The following is a 22,335-nucleotide window of genomic DNA, read 5'->3' as shown; positions in this document are numbered from 1 at the left end:
TCGCTTCCCAATGAGCCAGCCAACCATCAGAGCATTCCTGTTTCAAGCGCTCTAACCCCTCGCCCTCTCCGAACCCACGCATACCCACCTTTCCTGTTGGAGCACTCGATATCGAAACTGAGGATGCGGATCGGCGCCACCTTCTGCCACTCGCCCTCCGGCGGATGCGAGACGAATTTGTTCCAGGCGACGTCCACCTCCAGCTGAGACAGAGAGACCGGCTGGGGTCCTCCGGAGGGGTCCACGGTGCGCCGCCGCCACGAGCCCGCCGGGAGCGTGATCCAGTTACAGCCCACCACGTTCGTGTCGATCATGAACCTGCAGTAAAGATGGTTGGGTTTTGAATACGCTCAGACTTTTTTGAAGGCGGGCATGCCGCCCACCTTCAACAAAAGTGAGCGTATGGTTAGCGGTGCAGGATCATTAACTTAACGGAGCTGTGACCCACTTAGTACGCGTTAAACATGATAGTCAGGTATACCCAGAGATGGTTTAATGGTTGACGGTGCGCGGCGGGCAAAAAAGTCCTGTTCAAAAGCTGGGAATAGCGTATACATTATGCAATGAGTCAAACGTCCCCTCTTCCCCCTTTCTCACCTGATCTCGAAGTCGACGTTGGACTCGTAGGCGCGGTACTGCCAGCCGCCCAGCTGATCAACCACCACCTCCCCGCGCTCCAGCATCCGTTTGGCGGCGGCCACCAGACGAGGCTGGGCCACGGTGATGCGGAGGAAGGGCACCGGCCCGGCGCCCTGGTAGCCGTACATGGACTGCCGCTTCACCAGCTCCACGTCCAGCACCGCCTGCGGCACCTCCGTCACAGACTTGGTCTCCCGCATCATGGCTGTGTTGAGGACTCGCTGTCGGAGAGGGGGGGGGGGGTTAGTGGTGGTCGAGAACGGCGGCGTCTGAAGAGTGAGGGAGATTGAACACGAACAAACATGAGTTGCAAAGTTTGAGGGACCTGGATGAAAATAGCTGCTGATAGTGATCCCGTTTGTTCTTACAGGTTGAATTATGGCGTCAATTATTTAGCGATATCCGCTAATGTACAAAGCGAATGATCGGCACATTAACGGTGCACGATATGTCACTCGAAAATTTTACGATTCATCCGACAACCCTCAAGCACAATAGCATCATCAGCTGCACCATCAAATTATCAAACCGGTTAGCAAAATTCCGCCCATCAGCGCTAACATGCGACGGAGAATTGGAGCCCCGAAAAAGTGATACTGGAGTACGCTCAAACATCTGATTTCCCATCAGAAACCTTACCAACCAGTCCCTCTCACTGCCGTCGCTAACTCACCTGGAAGGTAGCACACCACTCCGGCTTGAAGAACTCTGGCACGGGCACGAACAGATACGGCGCGAACCCGTGCACGTGACAGCACACAGAGTGACCCTCGGATGTGACGCCGAACATGCGCATTATGGGTATCAGACCCGTCTGAGCGCCCGGCATACCCGGCAGGGGGTAACCTGTGGGCACGGACAGACGCATTTGGGGCATAGAGAACCAAAGGATATGATAAAACGAGACAAGATATTGCATGATTCGGGTACTGAATAACGGCATAGACATTAAACAGAAGGATTTGTTGTTGATGACCAGCTCACGTCCAAAATGTTTTTAGGTCATCGCTAACAACACACAAATTTTTGTACGATCATCGTGGGTTTATGTTATCGGTACAAAAACCTCAGGAACAGTGTGCAAACTGGCACTCACCGAATATTACCGTCAATTCTCCAGCCCAGAGCACATGTATCAACATCAGAGGTCAGTAAGACTAATACACCATGCTCCTACCTACCCTCTCACTGCCTGACAGCTACTCACCGAGATAGTAGTCTGTCTCCATCTGCTGGAATGTGATGTCGTCTGCAGCCGGATCCAGCGGCGGGAGGTCCGGGCGACTCCATCGCGCGTCCACCTCCTGACTCTCTGGAGCCTGGAGTCAGAGTCACAGGGAGAGTCAGTCGCACAAGGGATGCTGGAAGAGATGGAAAGAGAACAACTGACAGCCAGATAGTCGCTTTGGCATCACATTCAGAGCTCCATGTTCATGGCTCATAGCTATGAGCCCTCATGAATTCACTACCTACTTTTCCAGGTTAGGGTTGGGATTGGCTTGGGACTGGCCATAACTGTAATGCGTCAATCCAATGCCTTCATATGGACTGAATTTAACAACTGAAAACAATATCACACAAACACCAATGAAACGTGGACATTGTTTGAAATCCTCACAAAGCTGAGCTGTTTAGTCTAGCCCAAACAATGACAGATAATCCAAATTCAATCTTCTGCATTCTTCCATATTTTCTAAATACATATTCATGTAAATCCATGCTAAAGTCCATGTGAAGGGCAATGTCAGATTTCAAGGTGCATTGCCTTATCTTGACAGATACCCTGACCTTCACTCTTCCATTTATCAAACATGGCCAGGTAAAGCCAATCTTGCTAAATCATTTTGTTGCATTTTTCTCAGCTACCATCTTTTGAAACCCTCCCTCAAGTCATTGAATCGATGAGTCAGGCACTGGCTTGTCTATGGTCAAACGCCTTGCTTGGGGCAAGATGAACACCTTGTCTAGTTTTCCCTTCTTCATACTGAAGTCACAAGATATGTACTTATGGATTGAGTGGGTAAGTTCAATCAATTAAACATTTCCCCAGATTTCAGCAAAGCAGAATGTCAAGCATAGCTCTGACATTATTATACTTACTGGTTGCAGTGAGTCTTCTGAAGCAATCAGTTCACTTTCTTCACTCTCCAGTAGGGCCAGCTCCTCCTCAAAGGTGGACATGGGTGTATCTTCATCCTCACCTCTGTAATGTAAGAAAAACACATTGCCATTCAGCATCCCATGAAATCACCCCATGGAAGAGAGACCTGTCTCCCTGCCCTTACTACAAGGTAAATGACTACACAGAAAATTTGTATTGATGGTAAATGTTTGGCATTGGACATTGGTTAAATCAGATACCTTGAGCTATGGTAACAGGGAAGGTAGTTCCAATGTCCCAATAACTGCAATATAACCAAATACTAGGTGATCATATTGACATTCTTTTACTAAAATACCAGTCACCTTGCACCAAAGAAGATGTCTGGTCAGGTGAAGTAAAGTAAGGTAGATTGCATGTCAATATTTCTTTGATAAATCTGGAATGCCAGATAAAAATGGTACTGAAGAACCATTTGCAGTATACAGGAACTGGAACAGGTCGGGGTTCTTGTCACTTCCTGATAAAGCTACAGCTGAATTACCTGAACCTTTTTGAAGCACCTCCAGCTCCATTGCTGTATGTTTTGCGCTTGTCCATTTCACCTGAAACTGAAGTAAAATCAGTTTTATTACTTAAAGGTAACCTTTAATCACAAATCTCCAGTCCAGTACTTATTCTGTTATTGTTGTATTCCTATAACAATAATTGTTCTACAACTCCTCCACTATAATACAAATTAATCAGGAGGTCAGCCACCTGGGGCCTGGGGGATTGCAGCGTCCAGACCACCTCAAAAATTTTGCTTCCATAACGTAGCTTTATGTATGTAAGAGTGCATTTTTTTATTAATCCTGCCAACCCCGAGACCGTGGCAGAGCCTCCGAAAACCAAGCAATGAGGTATGCAGGGGAAGATAATGCAAGTATCACCCATTTTAATATAATATATGACTTAATCCTGGTGAACCAGCAAAATTATTTCATAATTAAAACTTGAACTGGGTTGAGAAACGTTCCAAACAGCCTGAAGGTTGGGTTGCGACCACGTTGCGACCGACAAACTGAAATCGACGTTTGACATCAACATTGAAATTGAAATGCCACCAATCTTATATATATATAATTGAATGCCTCAACACGGCTGCAATGCTGCAACATGAACACAGCCATGGAAATGCTATGCTACAAACATCAATGCACATTCTATCATCCAAAATCTCAAGTACCCACAACCAAAAGGCAATAGATAATGTTTATCGGTAAGAAAACATTTCGCGCGCAATCCGCGATCGATCACAGCTGTTCGGGGTCACGTGATTCAGGAAAGCGCAATGATTGGTCTATGGTTAGAGCAAGGACCACTAAAAAACTGCAATAAAATAAAAATCAATTTTACTTGCAGGTGTATCAAAATATCCGGAAAGGCATGCATCATTGTTTCAATTTGAGAGGGAAACACATGACAACAAAAAGAAAAAATGATAAATGTACCATTTACGCTTGCCAATGCAATTGATGTGGCACTGATTTTCTATGGCACTGATTCGATAAATAACTGATTCCATGGCGACGGCGAATCTCGTCGGAAGGTAGAAACTAGAAAGTACTGCCGTCAGACTCATAAACGGTATCATTCTGGCTAGGCAAATAGAAACAGGATGTCCAATACCAGTGAACAGTGACCTTCAGTTTGCAATCAAATCATGGAAAAGCAAAGATCTGATGCAATTGCTTCTATGCAATTATTACGTAATATAGTTTTGCGGCGATTCTGACGCGTTGGAAACTAGCCCGTTCACATGAGATTTTTCAGCAATTTTACAGCACAATTTCTTGCAATTAAATGACATCAAGTTTTATTTTTGTTAGCTTTTGGAAATTTAATAATAAAATATCACGTAAGTTCATCACAAATATCTTCAAATATATTTATTACAAACTAATTTGATGGAATTGAAAAAGATACTGAACAAATAAAGTTTTTAAATATTGTATGACGTCATTTATAGACAGCAAAAGTGTTGAGATCAAAGCAATATTACAGCAGGCCTTGGAGCATCACATGTGCGCAAAACTCTGCGCACCCGAGCTTCGATGTTTTCCAAGCCACCGAAGCTCTCGAAGTTTGGCGTCGGTGCGGGTGCGTGGTGGTGCTGGTTGTTTGGATTTTACGATGTCCGCACTGCTTAGATCAGCGAAGTTTTTGCGTCTTTTCAGTGGTTTCGCGCGTAACTTCACAGCTGGACCCGTCAGAAATGAAGCCGACAACTTCCTCGGAAATCACAAACCCCAATGGCAGGGTATAGACACTAGGTAAAATGCATATTTTATTATTATTATTGTTTTTGGATATTATCAGGTATCTCACTCTGAAATGAAATAGAAAATATTGATAAACTGCTTGATTTAATGTATAACATCAGGAACCTGATGGAGTTTCTATGGCATTTTCTATTTCTATGGCATTTCTTTCTATGACAGTCTCGAGTGTTATGATCTGTATGATTACCTTATTTTTCAGAACATTGTCCACACAACCATCAGCTGTGCCTCTGACAATTGAGAGCAGTAGTGGACTCCAGACACTTGACAGAGCACTGCAGAAATTGGACTTGGATATCAGGAAAACTGGTCGGATCTCGACCAGGGAAGTGGAAGAGATTTATGAGGAAGTCAAGGTCACAGGTGAGCGGAACATCAGTGCCTAGTAATGACACTTATGTAAATAGTTTCAGAATGATGCTCATTGCTCACCTCATGGCTTTCCTTGTTGATACCTAGATTCTAACTTGCCATGTATGATTAAATTCTTATACCTACCTAGGTTTCTTATCATGGATGCATATGCTCTCATTTTCTGAAAAAGATTGTTCCACTTTTCCCTGAGTCATGCTTGAAAGTATTTTGTTTTCCATTCCAGGTGCCATCAGCAGCTCACAGAGCTTGCTGTTGATCCGTTGCTGTGGTAACCTGGTTGCGGAGGAGCTTCCCGAACAGAGGACTCAACTGGCTCAGAACATATGGCAGACACTCCAGTCCATAGGTCAGTACTGTCCACTATCTGTACTAAACTATCTAAACTCATAAAATATTTCCATGTGCATTTGATTCTGCCAAGTGTTTATTAAGTCACTTCATAGTTTTTTTTTTACAATTGCCCTGGATAATTTATGCTATGCTAATTACCTTCAAGTTTCAACACATTTTCTCTCCACTCTCCCTCTACCGCAGGTGTCCCTATGGACATTTCACACTACAACGCACTGCTGCGGGTGTACTTGGAGAACGAGCACCCTTTCTCCCCGAGCGAGTTCCTCTCGTACCTGCGTGCCCAGGGCGTGGAGCCGAACCGCGTCACCTACCAGAGACTCATCTCCAGGTGAGGACTGGGCGATCGGGGCGGCGGCGGACGAATGGATGGTGATGTCGAGACGGTATCGGGGATATGCGGTGATCGGTGACGGTTCGTGATCGTTGGTGCTTACCGGTGGTGATGGTGGCAACGGGCGTTGTTTGGTGACGGTTGTTGATCAGTGATGCGTGACGGTCGGTGGTTGGGAGTGGTTGTTGAAAGTTTTGACGGGTAATGGTCGATGATGGGTGACGAAGAACATTGATCTGGGGACCGGGGTAGGGGCTGTGATCGGTGCAGATTCAGTGGTTGGTGGTTGTGACTGTGGGTGGGGACTGGTAACGGTCGGTGATCAGTTACCAACGATAATTTCCGTTATTTCGGTCGGTGGTGGGCTAATCGGTGACGACAGCGGTGACGGACCATGTGGTGAGCGGTCAGGTTTACGGTAACGTAAAATGGTGCGATTTGTGAAACCGTGCACCTAGTGCCTAATGATAGTCATTTTCTTGATTTTTGTTTGGGGTAACCGCTCCTAACCGATTATTTCATGGTGCAGTGACTCGAGACCGTACACCGACATGAGTTTGGACGGTGCATGTTAGTTCATGGTTGTTGATTATCGTTCGCTGACCAATGACTGATGATGGCAATAGTAACCATTGACCGGCGAATGGGGTGACCAGTGATTGTCACCCACACAGTGACCACAGTAGTACGTCTGTTTAACTTTACACACCACTGTATTGCCGTTTGTATCGTATCCACGTGGGTTGGTTGGTGGTGTATGTAGGTGACAGAGCCCAATCCATCACCTGTTTTTGTGCCAGTTTTTACGTTACGGGGTCGCTATTTGTAATGCCGGTGATTGTGTGGTCTCAGTTGTTTGATTCTCGGGGTAGAGTGCGATCCACGTGTGCCCCGATGACTGAGCTATTATGCATGCGGCGCGGTCGCAGTTACTCTGTTTTTGCGCCTCCCTCGGCGCCTGAACACTTGCATTGCAAGGGGCTGGCTCAGTCGTAGATTGTAATGCTGTCGGCAGTCGGCACGTTATATAACTGGAAGCGTTGAAGCCGCTGCAATAGTCCCTGCGTTCTTGGCTACCCTCAGTGTGTTTCGAAATATGGTTAGAAGGCGGCTTATTCAAGGTCACATGACCGTGTAAGCTCAAACAAAAATAGCGGCGGTAAAATCGCGACACATCGAGTATCCACTACAAGCAGCGGCCGTAAACTGCAAGTCATGCTCGCGGCTCAACTCTACCGGCTGGGAAAGGGGGTGGGGAGGGTAGTTGGCACGCCTTCTAATGACCGTGAAAAGTCTCCTTAGCTGTCGACCAGACCACGCGAAAGCCTCTTCAGAATTACGGCTGGATGGTTTCGGGTAGATGGTTACATAAATGCGGGTTTATAGGGTGACTAGCCGATTATGCTTTCGCGTTTGTGCCTGGTTTATTGAACTGTGGTGTTGCCGCTTTTTATGGACATAGCTTATCGCGGCTTTTACCAGTTTATCGGTACGCGCGCCGTGTGTGGCATGCTTTACGCTCGCGCCGCACGTGCTCTGTGTTTACCCCGGCCTTCCGCGTGCCGACAGGTTCTGCCTTCTGGGTGACATTGAGGGCGCCACCCGCATCCTCGAACACATGAAGGAGAACGGTCTGGCCATCAATGAACAGGTGTTCAACGCTCTTGTCGTCGGACATGCACGAGCCAAGTAAGTTTGCACTTTGTACCGTACTCCAATCTACGTTTTCCCTGTTACTTGTTTGGAATAATGCCGGCAGTCACGACGAAATGTTAATTGTGACGTCACATGGAGTTTATCGGCGCATTCAAATTGCGGACACATTTGTCAGTTTCGGGCCATAGGTAACATTACAATTTTCTTGCCGTCAATATCCTGCAGCGACATGATCTCTAATTACATGGTGCTTGCAATATGAAGCGTAAGCAATCTGATTAGTTTAACCTCTCTAAGTTGTGGCCGTTACGTAAAACGGTCGCTCGAGGTCCGACGTCTACGCAGTAATCGCTTCAACGACCGGCCCCTCAGACGCAAATAGCCCGATTGGTCCGTCGACGACAGCATACCGCGCTTTGCCATCTGTGCCCTATCTGGAGGTGCAGTTTCCAGTAGCAATATGGCTGCACACACGGCCTGAATGTTTCCACCAATTCGTGCTTTAACAGCTAACGGGGCGGTAAACTAATGTCTAAGCAACTGCTTATGTTGTGGCCGGATCAGGCTGCTTCCCATACGCTTCATGGTTCTGTTACGATTTTATTGCCACGACTGTAAGCGTGGTCAAATTATCATCTCTAGTCAGGGGCACGGCGCGGTGCATTGGTACTGGATCTAACCCTGATGCTCGGGTGGCACCCGTTAGGGCCTCACCAGAATAGCATACTGTCGCAAGTCGCGTCACTCCAACAAACAGACCCGCTGTGCCGCTTTGTGAAGTCGTGCTGCAGCTGGACGGACAGATGTCCCTTCCCTCTCCCTTCCCCTGCCATCCCCTCCCCTATTTTCCCCGGCTGAGCTCCCCTCCCCTCCTTCCCCTCCCCACTAGCGGAGTCAAATGTCAGACAGACGTGCCCTGCCCCTCCCCTCCCCTTCCCGGCTCTCCCCTCCTCACACCCAGCTGGACAGTGGACAGACCAGTTGCGTAACGTAATGCTCAACGATACTAGCGACCTATGCTAGCGACCCTTTACGCATTCGATCCTTTCTGAGTGAACCAAAACTGAATCTGAACTTGACCTAAAGTTCCACACCTCCCATCTCAATCCTATTTGAACCGACAAAGTTGCAGACACGTGCGCTGATCAGGTGCCCGACCGAATTCATTTGCGTCTTAAAAACACGCACGGGAACAACCTCCAAGACTCGGAATTCTCTTTAACTTCTTCAAGTGAACAAATTGCACTGTCTCTGGCTGCCCGCGTTCCTCCCGTTTTCCTACACAGGCTGCGTTACCTCTCTACTCTGGCGTCGAATCCTCTCCTTTCCTCTCTTAACAGTCCGGACTCCGGAGCTCATGCTTGTCGGCTGTCACTTCCTTCCTCCTGCTCTGTCGCCGCTTCCTCTCATCTCCCTCTCTTAGCGACAATACAGCCCGTATCATCTGCCCCACGCCCCTCCAGTGACCTATAGTTAACCTCTCTGACCCGTTCACCCCTCCAGTGATCTGGAGTCAGCGCAGTCGATGGTGGCCATGATGAAGCGCGCCCACCTGGAGCCCTCTGCCGAGACGTTCCGCCACCTGGCGTGTGCGCACGCCGAGCAGGGTGACCTGGCGGGTGTGAAGGCCACCCTGGAGCAGGCCGAACGCGAGGAGGTGGTGCTGCATGACAGGGATATACTGGAGGTCATCTACAGTCTCACCGTGGCAGGACACAAACAGCACCTGAATGAGGTGAGTGATAGGTACAAACAGCGCAAACAGCACAAACATGAACACAAACAGCATTTGGCCGGTTGAGCGATGGACAAGGAGAGACTCACGCATGCATCTCTATGCGTGCGATTGACGCGAGGAAAAGATAATGTATTTAAATAAGCCGGGTCATGCAATTTCTTGACTGTCGAAAGTGTCTGCTTCTGCTTAACCCGCGCCCCAGTGTCAGTCTGGATTTTCCACGACCTGATGTGGGGGGTGTTTGAACACCCCCCCTTTTAACTCGGCTCCTGGGCCACGTAGCGACACGCGGTAAGCGGCAATCGAAAGAACGTCCAAAATAAGGACGAAAACACTTCGGTCATTTTTTGGGTCAGGTCAAAGGTCAGGTCACCAGAGGTCACCAAAGGTAAAATGTTGACTATTTCAACATTTTGAAAACTGTCAACAGCTATCTCGGGAACCGATAGAGCTACAGCGCCGCGGAAAAGCGCATTCGATAGCCCTTTTACAGACCTTTCTGATTAATGTTCTCAGATTTGACCTCAGGTCAACGGTTTAGCCTCCAGAGGGCAAAAACTCCAAAAATAGCCGTTTTACGAAAATCGTTTTTTCGGCGATAACTTTTGACTCAAAAGAGCCATGACATTACTTTTGCCAGCATCGTGTTCCTCTCGTCGAGACGCGTCGAATGAACTATAAGTTGACCTTGAAAGGTCAACTTGAAAATTTGACCTCAGGTCAAGGTCATGACCTGGCCGGAAAAGGTCATGTTGCATATCAGTCGATCCGCAACGTCGAGCCGAACACATCTAAGGCGTTTTCAGCGCTCTAGCACGCCTCTATCAGAAGTTATTAGCGAAAAACTGTTGGATTCCATTCGTAACCTGAGATGACCTCGGGGACATAACGAGGGGTCACAGTTGCCATTTTCCGGTTCAGTGTGTCAATTTTACCTACATCTCGATGTTTGAGAGTGTCTAGAATAGCGTTCGTGCAAAACAGACGCTTTTCAATTTTCTCCCATTGACTTATAATGGAGAGGCCGCAAAATTGACCTGACCTTAGGTCACCGATATCAAAATTCCGAGATATACATTTTATAGATACTGTGACCCTCATCAATCGCTGAAAGTTTCAAAGTGATCGGTCTCTCGGTGTATAAAGCTATGGTAGACATTGAAACTTTTTATGAGGTGAGGTCACTTCAAGTGACCTGGTGACCTGACCTTGAATGACATTGGTCTGAAATTTTTACAACATGTGTAGAATTGATGCATGATAAGGTGTACCAAAAACGGCGGTGCTCCGCGCCGCCGTTTTTTTAGATAGCTGCGAAAAACCGCAGGGGGTGTTCAAACACCCCCCACACTTGGGCGCGGGTTAAACATAACATTTTTGCACAGGGAGTAACGGCTTGTTGGTTATAGGTTCACAAGATAGTCAATGACGGTACAACTACAAACAGCTCAAACACAGCTCAAACAGCACAAACATGAACACAAACAGCATTTGGACGGTTGAGCGATGGACGAGAAGAGACTCACGCATGTATCTCTATGCGTGCGATTGATGCGAGCAAAAGCTAACGTATTTGAATAAGTCGGGTCATGCAATTTCTTGACTGTCGAAAGTGTCTGTTTCTGCTTAAACATAACATTTTTGCGCAGGGAGTAACGACGTGTTGGCTATAGGTTGACAAGATAGTCAATCACCTCATGGTTGCAAACAGCGCTCGGGATTCGTTCCCATTTCTGGATAACAATACTCGTTGTATCCATGCTTTTAAATGCCCTCGAGCGGTTCTGTACTTCACTGACGTCTGTTTCGCCGTTGCCAGGTCCTCTCCGGCCTGAAGAAGTCTGCCGGCTTCAACCAGGAGGCGGTGACGGTGATCCTGCGGCTGGTGAACGCTGGTCACGAGGACGTCGGCTTCAGCCTACTCAGGACCATGGTGCTGCCGCAGTCGCAGTCCGGCGAGGCGCTCAGCGTCGGCAACTTCTTCATCAGGCAGATGGTCCGCGCCAGACGGGTAGGTGGTCAGCTGTGAAGCCGGCAATTTGTGCGTGTTTGAGGGGTAGATCATGTATTTCATGGCAGCCTGGCAGACGATGTCCTGCGCTGCTGGATGCTGTTGTTACCAGAATCTTTGGAAAGATACTTAATTGAGTTTAGTTTGGCTATCAAACGAGATATGAATGTCAAGTTGAAATCTCTGTGTTATGGACACATTTATCGCTGAAAGCCGTGGCTGACTATGCATTATGACGATGAACAAAGCGATGCATAAAACGGTTCAATCGTCTACTGGCGTTAGCGTAAGTTGGCGTAAGGTTGTTTCAAATTAACCACCCCTACGACCTGACATGACCTAACGTGACCTTACCATACTCTATCCCTTTTTCTGACAGCCTCTTCCGGCCATCCTGCACTACTGCTCGGCTCTGCGCGAGTCCGGTCTGAACCAGAAGGCAGTACTGGTGGCCCTGCACAAGGCTCTCCAGCTGGGAGAGCTGGAGACAGCAGAGGGTCTGCTGCGGGCCCTTCCCGAGCACGGGTTCGCCGTCCGACCGCACTACTTCTGGCCACTGATCATCGCTGCCAAACGCAACCAGAGCCTGCCCGGTGAGAGGCGGGGGTGGGGACTGGGGTGTGGGGGTGTGATGCACGGGAAGGATCTGTTTGGGGACGTCTGAGCGAAAGCAGCATGAGCCCCAGGCCGAAGTAATGGGAAATAAATGAGACAGGGGATGCAGCCGTTGCTTCAACGACAGTTCTTGCGTTTCTGTTTGTGGTGAGTGGAGACCAATTTCACAGTTTGTGAGGTGAGGACGGGTGAGGAGGACACTTGTGGTGCGTTAGTAAGTCTGTGGTCCGGTCTGACCCATTCATATCTGGACTCCGGTCGGCTCGGCTCCACGCCTTACCTGCGCCGTAGGTCACGCCTTCTGCTGAATCGCCTGCCAGAGTTTCATGTTAGTAGCTGCAGTCAGCACGCCACCCGACACTGCACATGCTCAGGGGGCATTCCTTCGTAATGCATTCGCTTGTTCAATGTTCGGACGTGCTGAGTTGAGCGTTCGGCGCGATACGCGATGCTACCACCCTCTCCCCTCTCAGTCACTGTCATTTTGCTTCTATTTTGCTACTAGGCGCATGCTCTATCATCTATTCGTTCAACTTTAACGAGAGTTACATGCAGTAATTATAGCTGCTGCAGTTAGGCACGCCCTTTATCATACTTTTTGCGCCTCTTGAGATATTCTTTAAGAGTCTCATCTTATTGGTATCGATCGAGTGCCTCACACGACAACCCGGGCGGCTCCTATCGTCTGATTATATCGTCTGACTCTCTTCTACTCCCGACAGACGTGCTGCGCGTGCTGTCGCTGATGCGCGGCCTCGAGTGTAACGTCGGCATCGACACGCTAACGGAGCAGGTGCTGCCCGGCCTGGAGACGGCTGTCACCTGGGACAAACTGCTGTACGAGCTCAACAACATCGGCGTCCGCTACGGCATCTCTGCGCCGGCGCTGTGCAAATATCTGCTCAACAACGATCAGCTGGCCATGGCCAACGCCGTGGCTGATAGGTGAGGACGGATGGAGAGAGGGAGGAGGGCGAATCGGTTGTCTCAGCTTATTTGTTACCTTGCTTTCTTAGTTTTGTCTCGAAACCTGTGTGTCTTATTTGCGTTTTGCATGTTGACAATATAATATTTGCGAAATTTACACACCTCTCTCACTGCCCTGATCCGTCACCGACTATGTGATACCTTCTGCGGCTCTGTAAACCCAAACTCACCGCCGTCTCCCGCCACAGGTATAACGTGCTGTTCAGCCCATTCGCGCTGCGTCAGGCGGTCGCCGGCCAGTACGCCCGCGCCCGCGACCCCTCCGCGGTGCACCTGCTGCACCACATGTGTCAGGCGGCGTCGGACCTGAACGTGACGACCACAGACGTGACAGACGGCTTCCTCACCGAGCTGCTGCCCATGTTGAAGGACGATCGCGCCGCCGCCGTGGAGGCCATGCTGGAGGTATGCGGAATGGAGCACAAGTGATGGCTTAGTGAGATGGAGGTGGTTTCTGGTAACTTGGTACACAGAAGTGTGCTGCTTCCAGTGATCATTGTGGCACTTGGATGACCTCGCAGTCGCTTTTATGCGTTTGAGAATCTGTTTTTCGGAATGGCTTTGGTGTAATTACTTTGGTGAGATGGAGAGTGAGTGATGGGGTGGTCGGGGTGATTGAGAACAAGAGCTGTTGATTAGAGATAGCAGTGTGGTGTCTTGCATTCAAGCTCCCAGGCTGCTCCCATGCGTTTTTGCGTGTTCATTTTTGATTATTACCTACTTGATGATTTCAGTTTTGGGGACGCGTTCGCCGGCTTCCGTCCAACTCTCCCGTAATATTTTCATATTTGTGTCTGGCTAAAAACGTCCTTTCAATAAGTTTATCATGACATGCTACTGAATAAAGATAAGTTCGCTGTGCCGTAGCCTATGGAACCTAATATTTCCTATTTGCCCTCTCTCAATCACTCCGCTCTTTCTCACGAGCCCTCCCCCGTCGCCAGGCGATGCTGCAGCGCGGCCTGGGCATCTCGCCGGGCTGTGCGGGGACCGTCCAGGCGGCCCTGTCGGACGGCTGTACGGACCGCTGCTGTCAGCTGCTGGAGCAGCTCAGTCAGTCTGACCTGGCGCCGACCGGGCCGCCCTCCGACTACAGCGCTCCGCGGCCCCAGCAGTCCCAGCAGGGCAGGCCGCGCGGCGCCAACAACCCGGTCAGTAAGGACTACGGGGCTTGTCAGAAGAAGGGATGAACGTGTGCCTCACTTAAGCTAAGGAATGTGCGTGATGGATAAAACATTACCATGGCGGCGTTTTGTTTAGATCTTAAGTACTTGCATGTGTATAAATTCGCACACCATTTGCTTCCAGTGTGCCGCTAGAGACGCGAGTGCGAACTATTTTACATATCAATAACACATGTAAAATGTGACATGAAATTTAAAGATGCCAAGTCTAGTTCTATCCTGGCTGACATTCGATTTTCTGACCGACAGGAGGCTCTGGACGCGCGCCTGGAGCGGGACCTGGCAGCCGCCCGGCAGAACGGGGAACCCGTGGCTCCCCTCCTCTCCCACCTGCTGGCCCGCCACATCAGCCGCAAACGGGTGGACCAGGCGCTGAAGGTCAAACAGGTGAGTGTGATGCTCAGACGCTGGTGGTTGCTGAGTACTGGCTATTTATGTTGTTGAGTCGGAGCTTAGTACGTCATGGAGTATGTTTTTAGCGAGTCTAACCAGTTTGTGATTTTCTGTTTTTCGTTTTATGCTGACTTTTCTTAAAGGGACCCTCCCACCTTAGCATTAGTTTTGAGTTGAGATAGCCAAGTTTGCGGCCAGGCTCAGAAACCACCATTTATCCTGGTCGCAACCCCCGCAGCTTTATGGTGTTCAAGAAATTTCTTCCCTTTACTTGCAGGGTGGGGCCAGCGTGGTCCCTATCTCTTAACCATTACGGGAATCTGATGACGTCATCAGGCTTTCGAACGTCCGTTAAATGTTTGACTAAAACGTTTTGTAGCACGCGGTGGTATATGCTGCTTTGCGCGCAACAAATGCCGCACTTTCAAATAAAGTCGCTAGGAACAGCGGAGATCCCAAAAAGTAAACAAAAGTAAAAGTCTAATATCTTGAAAACCGGTGAATATTTTTCGATGAAATTTGGTAGATATTCGTTTTTGCTCTTTCTGAACCGAGCGACATCACTTTCTGATGCCAATTCATTAACTTTTTTGAAGGTGGGAGGGTCCCTTTAACCGCATATCTTTTATATTACCCCTCAATTTCTCTAATAAATGCTTTTGTTTACCACATTAGCAAGCATCGACGCCTACCCGCCAGGGATACCCGCTCACCCTCCCCTGCCCTCACCGTCCTCAGGAGCTACTGGATGCCGGCGAGCAGCTGACTGTCAGCCAGCTGAGTGGCCTCTTCAACATCCTCGTGGACGCGGAGCGCCTGGACGAGGCCCGCCAGGCCTACAACGATATTCTGGCGGCCGAGCCAGGCGCACTGAGCGACCACCGTGTGCTCCGGCTGGCGCGACTCATGGTGGCTAACGATAAAGTGGACGGTAGGTGATGAAGAAGAGTAAGGAAGGACGACACCATGGGAGTGTTGAAATGGGTACTGGGTAGGGATGGGGACTTTGTGAGGGGCGATATGATGCCGGGAGGCCGGGACGCAGAGTGTTTGCGGGTTGGGGTTGGGTTTGGGGTCGTGGTCGTAGTCCAGGGTCTGGCTGGAAGGATGCGAAAACATTGAGTGGTGAATTCTACCAAGTTATCGCGACATGAGCTTCTATAACTCGCTTCTCTTTGTCAGTGACTTCCCTAACCTCAATTCACCCCTCCTCTCCACAGAGGCGGTGCAGTTCCTTCAGACCCAGCCACGCGACAGCCGTCAGGACCACAAGCGGGACGACCGTCCGTTCTTCATGGCCGCCTGGCGGCTTCTGAACGGTCCGGCGCAGCGCGGTAAGCCGGAGGACGTACGCCAACTCCTGCGGGTTCTGATTGACGACCGATACGTCATGGAACCCAACCGCGCTCTGCTGGCCATGCTCGTCAAGGCGCATCTCGCCAATAATGACACTGTCGGTGCCATGGATGAAATGGAGAGAATCCATAAGGAGTACCGTCAGCTGCCTTGGCGGAGTCAGATGATGGCTCAGCTGATCAAGGAGGAGAATACGGATCAGTTGCAGCGGCTTTTGGACCTGAGCATGGAGACGTATGGCGAGATGGACGCCCTGTACGACCTCGCCTTCAGCTTCATCGAGTGCGGCAAGATGCGACAGGCCAAGAAGGTGCTGGACACGCCTGGACTCAGGTGAGTTTGGATGGGGGGGGGGGGGGGGGGCTGGATGTGCACGGATCCACATATTTCGTGGCATTTGAACGTTGGCGGTGATGAAGGTTTGGGTTGGGGGATGCCTTATGCCTGTTTTAGCGACCCGAATTAAAGGCATTAACCAGCAGACATGGTATTGTTCCTCGAACTTATATGAGTTTTGCACTTACGCTTGGCCTTTACGCTTGGCGTTTGGCGACGTGCCTTGCGTAATATTACAAATTCTCATAGCTGTTATGGAAAATGGAGCTCTTCGGGTAATCGCGTAAACTCTGACACACCCAATACCCATTCTCTTCTCTCTACGCCTCCAGGGCTCGCTCGCACCGTCTGGAGCAGATCTGCGAGCGTTACGTCGAGGAGGGCCGCATCGCCGAGCTGGAGAACCTGATCGCCGTCACGCGGGACGTGTTCGGGTTGGACCGTCTGCGTCTGTACGGCCACCTACTGCGCGCGCTGTCGGCCGCCGAGCAGCAGGACCGGGCGCTGGTATTGTGGACCCAGCTGCAGGAGGAGGGGCTGGCGGCACCGGACGACATGCTCCGGGAACTGTCCGCGCTTCTGAGGCGCCACGGGAGACCGGTGCCGTTCAGTGAGCCGGGACCGCCGCTGGAGACGGGAGGGGGTGAGATGGCGGCGGTGGGACAGCAGGTACCGCTGCACCAGCCCCCGCCGCAGCCGGTGCCGCAGGAGGGACAGAACAGACAGGGAAGGAGGCAGAACGCGCAGAGACAGGTGAGAATTACGGCGACAGAGATCGGATGGTGTTGGTTGAGACCGATATATTTCTAATGTTTGATATTTTGTGATCCATTTGTGTCAGAATAATCTAAACATAATAATCTAAACACAGTAAACTTCTTACTGAGTAGACGTGCCTGACTTTTACACTGACCGTTCACGCGCATCTCTTCCTAACCATGAATTTTCCTCCTTGTTCCAGTCTCCCGCCGCCTCCACTCCTGTCGAACCGCCGCAGAACACTATCAAGAGCCAACTGAAACGCGCCATCAAAGCCCAGGCAATCGACGAGGCACTCCAGTACCTGCCACAGTACGTAACCGCTGACAGACTCGGAAGGATGAGTTTCGGCTTTTTCTTAGCGGCATCACTCTAGAAGGCAGTTAAGGCAATCTTGCTGCACCGTTGCTTCACCGGCTTCACCATTGCTTCACCGCTGCCTTACATCATGGCTCTGTTGCTTTTACGCTGATCGATCATTCATCTGTTCGCACTTTTTTGTTGTTGTCAACTTGCCTTGGCAAACTTATGCTGAATGCACACCCCTGGCTACTCATGGTTTTTTTAATTCGCCGAGCTCTCTTCCATGCTCTGCCTCATCTCATTTTATCTAAGACACGCCACCAATACTAACCCCACCGTGTCCCGCCAGGATGGAGGCAGAGAAGGTGGAGCCGTCCATCCACGACCTCTCACTGCTGGTGGAGCTACTGGTCCGTAACGACCGGATGCAGGAGGCCGTGCGCCTCACCACCGAAATGCTGGGACGCAACACCTTTCCCCAGCCGCGCGTCTTCAAGTTCCTAATGTCACGCCTGTCCGCTGACGGCGATGTGGATGGCATCACTGCAGTCGGCGCCCACCTGAAAGACGTGAGTGCGCGCGAGAGGCAAAGGGGAGAGGAATGATTGTTCTAAGATCGTTCAGTTCTATTGATGCTGGTCGTCATTGAGTTAATTGATGCGTGCGGGTGATCATGTTTATCATGGTCAGCGTTTTGCAGATTACAATGGTGAAAGGTGTAAATCATTAACATCTGCGGCTGTTGTAAAACTGTACCTGAGATCCTGAGGCAACCGAACCCCCAACCAGTGACCGCTCTCCCCCTCTACCAGGAGCTCAAATCGGCCACATCGTACGACAACCGCCTGTGTACCGCCTACCTGAACGCCGGTCGCGGAGAGGAGTTCCTGGAACATCTGGAGGAGGTGTGCCGCAAGCCACAGCCGACAGAAGACAGTGGTACCTACGTGTTCCCCGCCGGTGGATTCCTGGGGATGTTGCGAGGCCTGCCACAACTCTATCCTCGCTGTGAGTGGCGTGGGAGAGGGGTGGAGTCATGGGTTGGAGAGGGTAGAGCGACTTGCGAAGAGTGGCCGTGGTGGTGGAGTGTTAGAATGATTGTGTTGTTCGCGAAGGTTCTCTGTGTCCTGCTGCTAGTGGTAGTTTGCTCTTTATGTTGTATTGGAACTTGGAATATGAGGCGCGCCTTGTTGACATTTAATGAACACCTTAATTTGTTGGCGTTCAACTCTGCGGAGGATACGATGTTATGTATGCACATTTGATTCCTTGTCTTGGTATCTAGAAATCGATCCCGTTATAGTATTTTGAAAGCGATGCCATTGCCTTTCCGTCGATTGTGATGGCAGTATCCTAACCAGCTATGTGCTTGTTTTCCTTTCAGGTGTGAAGCTTGCAGAAAACTTTGCCGAGCGAGGTGTGCTGGGAGCGGCTAACATGCTTTGGGTCGATCACTTTGTCAACGAACGCTACAACGAGGCACAACAGATCTTCGACAAGTTCCTGCGCAACCAAGACATCGTCCTGTTCAGGTATGTGGTAGATGTGGAGTGCGCACTCCGCACCGAGGTAAAGTAGTGAATGGTCAATATCGCCCAGCTGATATTCTGTATCTTGGCGATGTTTGTGCCGTTTAAAGGTAGTGTGCCACCTTTGAAAGATTTCCCATTTTATTTTTCCTAGGATAAGAAGCTTCTGTTTTTACCTAATATCGCAAAAAAAATCAAAAATGGGCCTGGAATAGTGCCTTTTTCGCCTAAAAGTTTATCGGTTTTTCGATATGTATAACAACTGTAGTGGGCTGAACTGCAAACAGGCGTCGGCAACAATCGCGAATGCGGCGCACATGTGACAATAAGCAAAGGTCATTATAGAGTTACGACGGACGGGAATGAGTTATCAGCTGTCTAACCGTAGACAACACCAAGGACAACACAATGTCGAGCCTTAAACTGTAAGCCTGTATTGGTATTGTTTCTTTTATTTGGCTGTCGAACATTATTTATGGTTTGAAATATGATTTTATGTAAAATAATTGATATGAAAAAGCCGTCTCTTAAGTTATGACCCCATTTCACCACACGCAAGTGGCAGAAATGACAATGATCAGCTGACGCATTTTTCTTGGCCGAAGTCAGAACGCGTGGCCCGACGCACCACCACCGCACCACAAAGTATGAGCAGAAGCTGCGCCCAAAGCCAGGGCCCCGGTAACGTGAGGTAGCCGAGTCGGGGCAGCGTGCGCTGACCCAAGTCGGGGCCGCAGCTTTGGGCGCGGTCTACCGCATCCCCGCGGGCAGCCCCGGGCTATCACACGACACCGGGAGGACGCGCGGCCCCGGCTTGGGTCAGCGCACGCTGCCCCGACTCGGCTACCTCACGTTACCGGGGCCCTGGCTTTGGGCGCGGTCTACCGCACCACCTAACAGGCGTGTTCGAAACCGCAGGAGATGATGATGAACGGGTTTATCGAAACTTGATTGGATGAGCATATCGGTAATGGCGATTTCAGTGTGTGCATTTATTGTTCATAGTGGTGTGAAATGTGGTTGGGGTACGACCGACAACCCGTCGGGGCGAATTTCGCACTGGGGTACTCAAAATTTGAAGAATTTAAGACGTTTCCATGAGTTTTGAAGGTATGGATAAGCTCTAAAAATCCGGTTCTCCTTATCTGGGCCATTAACTCCATACGGTCCAGGAAAGCTGGCACACTACCTTTAAGAAGGAACACAGCTGAGCCAAACAATTTTTTACGGTACCGGCTTGGGTTAAGCATGACGGCTCTGATGTCTCTACATCCTTGACAAGTGGTCATCCATAATGAAACAAACTTGGGGCGGTCCTGATATTTTAATTTTTACTTTCCTTTCATTCTTCTTACAGAGGTGTTATAGAGAAGGCGACCGAATCTGGAAACTTGGAAATGACTCGACGACTCTATGAGATGCTCCAGCCCACAAAGATATCACACGGAGCCAAGGCTGTCGTCGTCTCAGCAGTTGTCAACCTGACCCGTGAGTGTACTGGGTTGAAAGGGTGGGGATGGTGACGGGATGTGAGTGATTTTACTACGGTTTGCGGCCATGTGTGGTGCATACTGGAGGCCCCTAGCTGCTTGTGTGGCCTGAGAATATCCTGACCGTAGACTGTCGTCCGTAAAGCAAACGGTTGTTGAACTTTTGGGCTAGTATCGCTGCAAATGAAATGTTTAATTGCGTTTTAATACCTAAAAGTCAATGTGGTTACGACAGCGCTTAGCATAGGCATATTGCCAGTGTCCAATTCCAATTAGCTGTTCTCATCCCAGCTTTTCAATACTGAAGCGTCTTTCCCAGAGTGTTATGCTTTTTTAGCCGACGCTGCTTTAGCCCGCCGTTGTTTGTTATCCAGCGACAGCTCATCTGACCACCCGCTCGGTTTTATCCTCCCAGTGGACCGAGAAGGCCCCCAGGCGGCCGTCGAGCTCCTCCGCAGCAGTGGATTCTCGCCTGACGACCTGAAGAGCGCCGTGGCCGATCGGCTGCGGACTGAGGCTGCAAACCACGGACTGAACCTGCCGCCCGCTGTACCTCGCACCACACCCGCTGACGGCCCAGCCACGGCCGACGCGGGGAGCAGTCAGACAGCGGCGGCAGCGAGCACATCACAACCAGACTCGGTACGAATGGTGGGGGTTGGTGGGTGTTGCTAACTTCTGCAGTCTGGCAAATAATCATCGCTAGCCGGGTCTAGAACAAATGAATCGGTACTGTAAAGAGAGTCGATTTGTGAGGCAGTTTAATTGCCCGGTAAACCACCAAGAGCTCAATTCCGGGGACACTTTTAGCTAATTATTCTCAGAGAATGTGTCGCAGTGAAACATGTTTCCCCGGGGACGAATGTACACCGATTCTGATGTTTCACTGCAACACCTGTGGCTGTCCTACTTGAATGTCAATGTCTTACGGAATGGCAGACTCGGCGGAGTTACGCCGCTATCAGGCTGACACGGCGTATATAACTAAATGCTGACAAAAGGAAGGCGATTTACAAAAAAAAAAACGGACTGCTTGATTCAGTTCTTGTAAATGTATGCCCGAATGATAAGAAGGAACGAAGTAATGTGTAGGATAGTGAACTCGAAATTTTGTTCTTAAGTATGGGTGAATTATTTGTAGCTGGTTTAACTGCTTCACCCACCTGACACCAAGGGTCCTACTCTGTTTCAGAGTGCGGCGCCGAAGCCTCCCGCGGCCGCGGCGGCGACCCCTCCAACACCTGCGGCCCCTCCCGCGGATCCCTCGGCCCGCTGAGTGTGCCTGCGGCGCGACCGTAAGAGTGCTAGTGAAAGACAACGGTGTGACGTGAACGCGAGAGAGCGGATGGTAGCGGTACATAGTTCGTGCCCCCTCGGGCCGAGGAAGCGCATACAGTCCAACGGGTGAATCCCGAGGTTTCTGGTGAACAGTAACGCTTCTGCTCGTAGGTGAAATATTTTTTGAAGCTGTGCGACAATTTTGTTGCGATTTATGTAGTCGGAAGCCCGCTGTGCGCTGTAGGCTTGAATGCGGCTCTTTTTCTAGTCGTGGCAGGTCCCTTGGCAGTGAACTGAGGATGTGCCGTCGACTGGGTATTAGACGGTGTGTGAACTGTTCGAGTGAGAGTGGGCATTACCATCGTATAGAAACGGCAGGGCGGAGGAACACACGCGGCATACTCGATCCGGCGCCAGCGGCAGGGATGGAGGGCGCCGAACGTCTCATTCTCATCAGAACAGCACAGATGTTTGGTCATTACGTGATTACGAGACACGTAGTAAATATACTGAATGAGCGACAAGAATCGTTTTCCTTGCTGGTCTCCGGACTCCGACTGATATCCCGTTGCGAAC

General features: G+C 50.1%; 2 protein-coding genes across 11 annotated transcripts in view; one reads left to right on the top strand and one right to left on the bottom strand.

The window, feature by feature from the left end:
- LOC122382625 (DNA polymerase delta catalytic subunit-like) overlaps window positions 1–14,936 on the bottom strand; it is a 31,269-nt gene extending 16,333 nt beyond the window's left edge. Inside the window, exons 1-7 of one of the 10 annotated variants that reach the window (XM_043368192.1) lie at window positions 14,920–14,936; window positions 3,285–3,345; window positions 2,740–2,842; window positions 1,847–1,958; window positions 1,313–1,485; window positions 598–860; window positions 89–318 (exon numbers count right to left, since the gene is read on the bottom strand). In XM_043368192.1, the coding sequence (XP_043224127.1) occupies window positions 89–318; window positions 598–860; window positions 1,313–1,485; window positions 1,847–1,958; window positions 2,740–2,842; window positions 3,285–3,340 (937 nt within the window). In that variant the 5' untranslated portion in view covers window positions 3,341–3,345; window positions 14,920–14,936. Of the gene's footprint in view, window positions 1–88; window positions 319–597; window positions 861–1,312; window positions 1,486–1,846; window positions 1,959–2,739; window positions 2,843–3,284; window positions 3,352–3,758; window positions 3,778–3,932; window positions 4,060–4,233; window positions 4,499–14,919 lie in introns of those variants that run through there. The other 9 variants (XM_043368195.1, XM_043368197.1, XM_043368191.1 and 6 more) reach the window with 9 other exon arrangements.
- Window positions 4,835–22,277, top strand: LOC122382624 (leucine-rich PPR motif-containing protein, mitochondrial-like). The gene is made up of 22 exons (XM_043368187.1): window positions 4,835–5,055; window positions 5,264–5,427; window positions 5,663–5,785; window positions 5,974–6,121; window positions 7,694–7,813; window positions 9,284–9,515; window positions 11,338–11,529; window positions 11,909–12,122; window positions 12,867–13,089; window positions 13,320–13,536; window positions 14,076–14,282; window positions 14,565–14,702; window positions 15,447–15,639; window positions 15,929–16,397; window positions 16,733–17,153; window positions 17,362–17,471; window positions 17,812–18,031; window positions 18,275–18,470; window positions 18,847–18,994; window positions 20,349–20,479; window positions 20,897–21,123; window positions 21,674–22,277. The coding sequence occupies exons 1-22, from the start codon at window positions 4,916–4,918 to the stop codon at window positions 21,755–21,757; spliced, it is 4,317 nt and encodes a 1,438-aa protein (XP_043224122.1). The 5' UTR covers window positions 4,835–4,915; the 3' UTR covers window positions 21,758–22,277.
- The last annotated feature ends 58 nt before the right edge of the window (window positions 22,278–22,335 follow it).

This window comes from Amphibalanus amphitrite, unplaced genomic scaffold (assembly GCF_019059575.1).
Source record: "Amphibalanus amphitrite isolate SeventyFive unplaced genomic scaffold, NRLGWU_Aamphi_draft 000143F_arrow, whole genome shotgun sequence".
Lineage (NCBI taxonomy): Eukaryota > Metazoa > Arthropoda > Thecostraca > Balanomorpha > Balanidae > Amphibalanus > Amphibalanus amphitrite.
Note: the sequence above shows the minus strand (reverse complement) of the source record. Positions and strands in the feature narration are given on the sequence as shown.

Coding starts and splice junctions, on each gene's coding strand:
- LOC122382624 (XM_043368187.1), top strand. CDS start 4,916: ATGTCCGCACTGCTTAGATCAGCGAAGTTTTTGCGTCTTTTCAGTGGT. Junction 5,428..5,662: donor TGAGGAAGTCAAGGTCACAG/GTGAGCGGAACA, acceptor TTTCCATTCCAG/GTGCCATCAGCAGCTCACAG. Junction 21,124..21,673: donor GCACATCACAACCAGACTCG/GTACGAATGGTG, acceptor ACTCTGTTTCAG/AGTGCGGCGCCGAAGCCTCC.